This window comes from Miscanthus floridulus, chromosome 7, assembly GCF_019320115.1.
Source record: "Miscanthus floridulus cultivar M001 chromosome 7, ASM1932011v1, whole genome shotgun sequence".
Classification (NCBI taxonomy): Eukaryota; Viridiplantae; Streptophyta; class Magnoliopsida; order Poales; family Poaceae; genus Miscanthus; species Miscanthus floridulus.
The window spans coordinates 70,391,416-70,399,672 of NC_089586.1; the positions used below are offsets into that span (position 1 = coordinate 70,391,416).

Here is an 8,257-nt window from a genome sequence, read left to right on the forward strand (position 1 = left end):
CGGTCGCGTTGTGTCGGCAGTCTGAAATCGATCGAGATATTTCTTTTCTCCAAGCTCAGTCGCAGACTGTTCCTGCCTCCATCGCAGGGTGCCAGGGTTACAGCGACCGTCACGAGAATAAGGTGAGCTCACTATACATGCGTCCTCCGTCCAAGAGTAGGAGCTGCCGTCCTCCGTCCAGAAACAGAGCAGCATAGGCTGAGCAAGAGGCCAGACGACCCAGGCACCCAAACAGACACGCAGACCACAGCCGGAGACAACGATTTACATGTGGAACTCAAATGCGTCCTTTCATTCTCACAAAATTTTTCTGAGAATTTACAAGTACAACCACATGCATTCACTATCCAGTACAACGCTGCCGTTTTCCCCACTCTTTCCCTGCCCTAGGAATGTACATCTAACCCCTCCCTGCCCTGGCCCTGCCGGCCACCGCCAGAACGAAAATCGACCCGGAAATTAACCAAACGATATGCATGGGTGGATGTGTGGAAGGCCTCGTTTCTGTTCACTTGCCTGCCCCCTAGCTGTTCGCAGTCGGCGGCTAGTCCAGGCTGCCCTGCCCATTCTCTGCACGCCGCTTGTCACGCCAGTTCTCGCCCCACATCTTCGCCTCGGCCACCATGCGCTCCCGGTCGCCCCACATCTTCGCCTCGGCTACCATGCGCTCCCGGTCGCCCCACATCTTCGCCTCGGCCACCATGCGCTCGCGTTCAAGGTCCTTGTTCAGGATCGCTGGGAGGTCCCTGGGTGAGTCCTCCCGGTCCTTGCCTGGTGACTTGTGGCCGGAGCTTCCAGTCTCGTCGTTCCTGGAAACCACCCTGCCGTTCTCACCAGGCCTGCTTCGCTGATCTCCACCTGGCTTCCTTGAAGCAAGAGCTGCGTTGGGATCATATGGCTGGGATGCCAAGTAGGACAGAGCAGTCACGACATCTGCAATCAGTGGGCGTGAAGCAGCCTCCGACTGAATGCACATGGAAGCCACCGCAAGGGCTTGGTAAAGCCCACGCATGGGGTATCGCCCTTCCAGCCTCGGGTCAGCCATCTTAGGGAGCTTTCTTCTGTCATTAAAAAGGGGACGTGCCTGCCAACCAATGATCAGTGTGAGCACATGCACTTTATCCTTTGCAACCACATCATATAATCTGTTCTAACCAACCAGGAAAATCAGCAAAATGGAGGTTGGCAGATGACAAATTCTACTTGCTCCGTTCACAATAGTCCCTCCGTTTGAAATTACAAGGCTCCTAGGACAAGACTTTGACCAACAATTACTCCAATAATGCCATTTTTTTGTGATGCAAAATTATATTAAGTATTTTCTTAATACAAATCTAGTAACATTAATTTTGTGTGACAAAAATTATGTGTAAATAAAGTAATTGTTGGTCGAAGGGGGTCGTCCAAACAATATGAAATATGACCTTTACAGCATATGCTAGCATCTCCAATTCCTCTACCCTAGCCTTGAGTGACCCAGCAGCAGTTTAACATAAGTCAAAAATCTAATTTAACCATTATTTCATATAGAACCATTACCACTTGCTTGTAAACCAATGATGGTTTGTGTTCATTTATGATGTAGAGTAGAGGATGAGAGGACTAACCCTGATTACTTGGAGAATTTAGTGAAAATCAATAAAAAATATATTTAACTAGTGATCCAATGTTTCTAGCAACAGAGTGATGCTATACAGCTACAGTATCTACGAGTAGTCAGTGTCTGATCCCAACAGACATACTACGATGTAAAGATATAAGAAAAAAGGTAACACACGGTCATCAACAACATATCATCACTTACCCATGAGACAAGATTTTGTTCTCCATGTGGTCTGGTGCTGTCGATAGCCCTACGACCAGTAATCAACTCCAGCAAGACAACCCCAAAGCTATACACATCTGACTTCACTGTCAGCTGCCCTGTCATAGCATATTCTGGTGCACAATAACCATATGTACCCATTACACGTGTTGAGACATGTGATTTGTCGCCAACTGGACCCAACTTAGCAAGTCCAAAGTCAGACAGTTTCGGGTGGAAACATTCATCCAACAGAATGTTCGATGACTTGAAATCCCTATAAATAACTGGCGGATTAGCTTTGTCATGAAGGTACTCCAGTCCTTTGGCAGCACCTGCTGCAATTTTCATCCTGGTATTCCAGTCCAAGGCCTCCTTATCAAGAGGTAGATCTACATCAAATGGAACCATTAGGTCAAATGAGAGACTCCTCAACAGATTAAAACGAAATGAACTCACTGTTTGGAGGAATATCTTATTTATGACATTGTAGTACGCTAACACATATTATATTCCCATACTGTACACAAGAACAATCATTCAGAAATTAAGTTCATAAAGTAAGAGCCACTGGTTCAAGTTATAAATTCTGACATAGCAGTTGATGAGAATTAGACCAAAGAATGCAAAACTATGGCAGAGTAACAAACTAAATTTAAAAAGGATCAAATGGTACACATTTTGAGCATAATAAAATCTAAAAAGTACCAAGGCCTTAAACAATGTTCACCAAAACACTAAACAGTAAACAATTGGGCACCTATCGTTTAGCATTTATTTGGGGGTTACACGGCCACTTAAACTTATTGGAAATAGTCCTGTGTGTCTAGGTGCATGATAGTGTCTAGGTTCGTAGCACTTCGCCAAATTTCAGCATGTAGTAATAGGAGTAATAGGCTCATTAGTTGGGTAATATTCTGTATTAATTAGGAGGCTATCACAGCCTGATTTGTAGCTCACATTTGGCTATATTAGAAGAGAAAAAACAGAAAAGGATGCCAGCCACCAAATCCACCTGTGCTCGTGTGTGTGTTCTTTGTGGGTGAGCTCATGGGTGTCCTGTTAGAGGCATATTTGCCTCTCAATACCAGCTACACGGTCAATTAAATGGGATAAACAGCCAAATAAACGGGCACGGCTGGTCATTGTGTAGCGTTTAAATGGCATGTAAACGGACTACATGGCCTTTTACAGCAACACTGGCCTTAAGAGAAAGTTCAAATAGTAGGAACTCAGCCTAGCTTAATTGGTGGGAGCTGGTTCAAGTCCTCTTCAATTTACAATGGCATCTACCTCCTCTCAGATTGGTTAAATTTATTTAGTATGTTTAAACCCAATCACAAAATAAGATATTCCGGCCAGATCATTTATTCAATTGGTTCCAGCATGTTGTATACCTTTAAAGGTAAACTTTGGTAGAATGCACAAAAATTTAATCGGTTGCAATATTGTTTCAACCTCAGTGCATAAAACAGAAGGGAAAAACATCTAGCTTATGTATCATAACCAATGTCCTAACTACACCAAATGAACAGTCAAAGAAATTTATATTGCATTACACTAACAACAGTTAAAATGTGAGAAAACTATAACAGAAGGATGATACACTAACAGAGGGTAAAATGTGAGGAAAATGTAATATAAAGATGGCTAATAGAGAGGTGCATAGTATGGCACCCTGCGTCACCAATGGGTCTTGAATAGATTTCAAAAGGAAAAATAGTAATGTTATTGGTAGTGTATGAAGGGCTACGGACCAAACATCTGCCAATATAAAAAGGAAGAACAATGAAGACTAACAAAGATAGAACAAGCTGACAACCCTAGACAAGCAAGCATGTGACAGACAGGCAGACACACACTAGGACAGGGATGCAGCTAGTCACAAAGAGAACACTGGTTGGAATGCTGACAGATGGTGGTCATATGCAAACAGTTTCAATACAGCAGCATTTGTACCGTGTAAATGATCTTCTAGTGATCCAGAGGGCATATATTCATAAACAAGAAGTCGCTGGTCTCCATCAGCACAATAACCAATCAAATTAACCAGGTTTTGATGATGTAGTAAGCTGAGCATGAGAACTTCTACTAGAAATTCTCTGTTTCCTTGAAGCCCATCCCTGTTAAGCTGCTTTATAGCAACAACCTGCAGAAAACAATCACACTTGAACCATCATTTTCTTAATCCAGCCTCGTTTCTCTTTTGCATCTACTGTACATCATATTCTTTCAGTAAACTAGCAAAAGGCAAGAACATAAGGTGTGAAATCTAAGAATGTAAGCTCCATTGAACAGCTACTATTCCACAACATGGACTTTTTTAACATTTGGACTAAAACGAGCAGTGCCAATTCTTCTAGTCTACAGTCAAAAGACAAGAATCAAGCAAAACAGCTCTCCACTGAACGGCTACTATTTCACACATGGAGAACATGAAATCTGTGAGTGAAAACAAAGTCCCGATTCTACAACAGTGCAATTTGCTACTAACACTATTCTTTGATAGCAGATAGCAAGAAAAGAGCAAGGTCGCACTTGCCAAACTAAGTTTACCTGGCCTGTGCTCTCAAGGCGGCCCTTGTAAACACGTCCAAAACCTCCCTCTCCCAGGAAGCACTCGGGCCTGAAGTTCCTGGTGGCGGTGGCGAGCTCACGGAAGGTGAAAGTCTGCGCTGAGATGACATTGCCGTTGGCATCCTTTGGCACCGAAGCCTCTTTGGTGAGCACATTGCTCTTAACTCTTGCTCTCTCAGCCGCTGCACACATAGACAAATACAAGAGGTAGATTCAGTAAACTAATCAGCAGTCCGACTCTGACAAAGAGAATCACTATCTAAACTAGCATGTGCTGATCGCATGAGTCCACGATTTCATCTCCCAACGACCTTTACATCTCTCCAAAGCCTAAGGTAGTAAATGAACCTAATTTGTAGAAAATAACAATCTGTCCAACAAGTCAAGATGGTTCCTACTTCTTCTCCCTTTGCCTATCGGGAATTTCTTAACTACAGACGCTAATTCAACACGCAAAGATGGCCGCAAGCTACACGGAGCCGTACTAACTCAGATCAAGCAGGCCTGGTGCGGTTGAACCACCACGCAGGGGAAATCAACCACCGCGCCGGGATCCGAACCCACCCACCAACCAGCGCGCGCCGTGATCCAGTCCAGTCCACCCAACCACCCACCCACCCCAAGCCGTGGAACACGTAGCTCAGCAAGGAGCACGTCACGCACCTGCGGAGAACTTCTCGACGCGCGGCGCCGCCATGGGCGCCTGCTGCAGGTCCGGGTACCCGCCCCTGTCCCCGTGCCGACCGATGCCGGCGCCGGCGCCGGCTCCGTACGCCGCGGCGGCAGAGGACGCGCCGCCGTACCCACCGGCACCACCGAATTTGGGGTTGAGCTGCTCATCCGCCGGGGAGTCGAAGCACGAGAAGCAGCCCATCGCCGGCGGCCAGGAAGAAACACCAGGTCGCCGCGCCGCTCAAAGGTGCAACATTCCTTTCGCTTCCGCCTTCCTGCTCCGCTGACGGGAGACTCTGATTGCGCCGGGAGGTAGAGGTGGAGGTCGATGGGATGGGATCGGATCTTCCCGGCGAGGGGATCGAGGGAGGAAGGGAGGGAGGTGGGGGGAAAGCGAGGCGAAGGGGAGGGGAAGGAAAGGTGCGTTTTTTATTGGGTTTTTGGAGCGGAAGCGAGCAGGGAAGGAAGGTCTCTGGAGTGGTGATGGACTCGGGCACTCGGCTCGACCTCGAGTCTATCGCGGCGCGGCGAGGGGCACGGCAGCCGCCCAACTAATACGCGGTTTTGCCCGCGTTCAGACTTCGGAATGCTCCCGCTATGATGTTGGTTTACCGTTTACGCGTTTACTGGACTCGGGTGGTACCGTTGCCCGGCCCGAGTCTCACCGTCGGGATTGGTTCGGTACTTCGGTTGTATAAACCGTTTTTTTTTCAAACAACCGGTTAAGAGTGTACTCTTCCTGTCCCTAAATATTTATTGTTATGATTTAGGTATGAATCAAACTTTTTTAAATTTAACTAAATTTATAAAAAATATTAACAATATTTTATTTCCAAATAAATTTTTAGGCGGATAGGATTCGCCACATGTAACCTAAACAATTGAGATACGCTTATAAGATAACAAGATTCGTATTTTATGAAAAATGTTTCTCATAATGAATCTAATAATATCAATCGTGTGCTGTCAATCTATATAATTTTAGATATTAATAGTCAAAGATGAACAAAATTGATTTAGGAGAAAGTTATATTTATGAAAATGGAAGTAGAAAATTTAATCGCAAACCGAGCTTAACTCAATTGGTGGTTAGGTTACTTGTAGTGGAACATAAGCCCATGCATGCTCACTCTTGCTTTTTTCCTGTTTGGAACATTGGATTTTCTCCGAAATCTTATTTTTCTGTAAAATTGAACCATTCCTGTAAAAATGCTTTTTTCCTGTTTGGAACACCGTATTTTCTCCGAAATCTTATTTTTTCTGTAAAATTGAACCATTCGGATAAAATTTCTACTTTCCAACCAGTCCCTCAATACGTGTGTATATGGTTCTCAGTTTTTACTTTTTATTGTGTTTCCAAAAAAGAAAAAAATTGATAAAAAAGTCTAGTTAGTACGTGTGCATGGGACTTTGGACGGTGCTTATTTGACTATGAAAAGAACGTTCCCGTTAACAGCAACACTTGAGCGCCAGCGCCACCAACTTTACCAGACTTCTTCTTCAATCAGTCCCATGAGAAGACTATTTAGATATCTCTGTCAGTGGGCCGTTTGGAGGGAAAAAAAAGGTTCGATCTAGCCCGGTCCACCCCTAGTCGAAGAAGGGTGAGTGAAGCAATGATCTAGCGCAAATTCCTCGCTCCTCGGATACATGCATGCAACTAGAACTTAACTGAGAACTGGTGGTAGCCATCTGATTGGCTCCGATGTACAGTTCAATCATCGAGAGTTTTTTTTTGCCCTTCTGGATCGATCGGTCGCTACGAAGAACCAGGCTAGCAGCTGGACCTTGTTTGCAGTCAACTGCACCTGGTTTCTTACTGGGGAAAAACTGGTGACGCGACTCACGGCTTGCAGTCGGCATGATTGATAAACAAATATAACTAGAAGGTTCAGCACTGATTGGCAAACTGCGTAGCATGCATATATGCGCGCGTATGGTGCTATGGATCAGCTGCGTGCTAATCATAAATCATCTGCACACAGCAACATACTGATCTGCAACTAACTGGAAAGTTGTTTTCGTATATATAGTCAATTATTATATATCAAAATGAAATGTGTACGACAGGTTTGCACTGCACACGCCTGCGATTAATCAGCAAATTAAAGGAGCTGACTGATGAGATGAGACCACTAATCAAGCCTCAATTCTGTCCGCGCGTTGCTTGGTTGTCATCAGCGGCCTAGCAGTCGACGACCAAATAAAGCATCAAGCATTCATGGTAACCGCAGCCAACTTGGCGAGCCCCATCATATAGGCCATATAAGTACTGTGTACTCGGGGGGATTTGCATGTCGATCCATCCATCGCAGTCGCAGACCAGGTAAATATCAACGCCGACCAGTCTGTGGCTAGTAGTGCATTATCCGATCCACACGCTATGATACGATGTCCTATCTACTCTTATCAAAGACGTTTACTTTGGCCGCCAACCAGGCTGTCCATATCGGCCCGAATGACTCTAGCCGTCCGATCCTCCATCCCATGGCCCTTATTGCTTGAAGCAGATTCTCTTCGGAAACAGCTTCGACCGCTTCTCGTGACTTTCTACGGCTTCCTCTTTTCTTTCCTTTAGCTTCTCCGGCTTCTCGCCCGAATCTACAAGACCAAATATATACCCAGAGCTTCTACTTCTACACAATTCCCCTTCTCGATTCTTCTCCTTCCTGACCTCAACGCTTCTGCTCCCGCAGACGTTGCCTCCGCCGCGTCCGCGCCCACCTTCCCTTCCTCTCTCTCCCTCTCGCCCGACGGGGCGGTGTGCCGGCTAGGCCCAGCGCCCCCGGCCTGCTGCACAGCGCCACGTGTGGGCCCCGACGGTGGGCGCCCCGACGGCGGTGGACGTCCTCGGCCACGGAGCGGCACGACCGGGCCATGCCGGTAGCCGCCGGCGCTGCTTCCCCCACGCTGCCCCTTCCTGCCGCTCCGCGTGCGCTCGACCAAATCCTAGCTGCCTGTGCTCGGTGGCCATGCCCCTGGCCGAGGGTGGGTGCGGGCGCGCCGCTGCGAGCAGGCCTGCTGGCCGCCGCCGCCGCCGCCGCCGCACGCTGTGGGCGCGGGCCGCGGGAGAGGTGGCCACGGACCGACTGCTGCCCGGCCGCTGTACAGGTAATGGTGCGCTCTCTCTCTTGCTTCCCTCCTCTTCCCTTGCCGGTTCCGGTGACGGATGGCCGGATCCATCGGCTGCATGGTTGGATTTGT

The 8,257-nt window shown here is 47.0% G+C and overlaps 1 protein-coding gene across 1 annotated transcript; it reads right to left on the reverse strand.

The window, feature by feature from the left end:
* Positions 1-263: 263 nt before the first annotated feature.
* LOC136467070 (serine/threonine-protein kinase PBS1-like) lies at positions 264-5,564 on the reverse strand. The gene is made up of 5 exons (XM_066465616.1): positions 5,045-5,564; positions 4,361-4,563; positions 3,764-3,953; positions 1,805-2,196; positions 264-1,084 (listed from the first exon to the last, which is right to left on the reverse strand). The coding sequence occupies exons 1-5, from the start codon at positions 5,253-5,255 to the stop codon at positions 545-547; spliced, it is 1,536 nt and encodes a 511-aa protein (XP_066321713.1). The 5' UTR covers positions 5,256-5,564; the 3' UTR covers positions 264-544.
* Positions 5,565-8,257: the final 2,693 nt, after the last annotated feature.

Excerpts from the sequence above, each read along its gene's own strand:
- LOC136467070 (XM_066465616.1), bottom strand. The coding sequence starts at position 5,255 with ATGGGCTGCTTCTCGTGCTTCGACTCCCCGGCGGATGAGCAGCTCAAC. Across the intron at positions 4,564-5,044 it reads CGTCGAGAAGTTCTCCGCAG|CGGCTGAGAGAGCAAGAGTT; the intron begins GTGCGTGACGTG and ends CTATGTGTGCAG. Across the intron at positions 3,954-4,360 it reads GCCTTGAGAGCACAGGCCAG|GTTGTTGCTATAAAGCAGCT; the intron begins GTAAACTTAGTT and ends TGTTTTCTGCAG.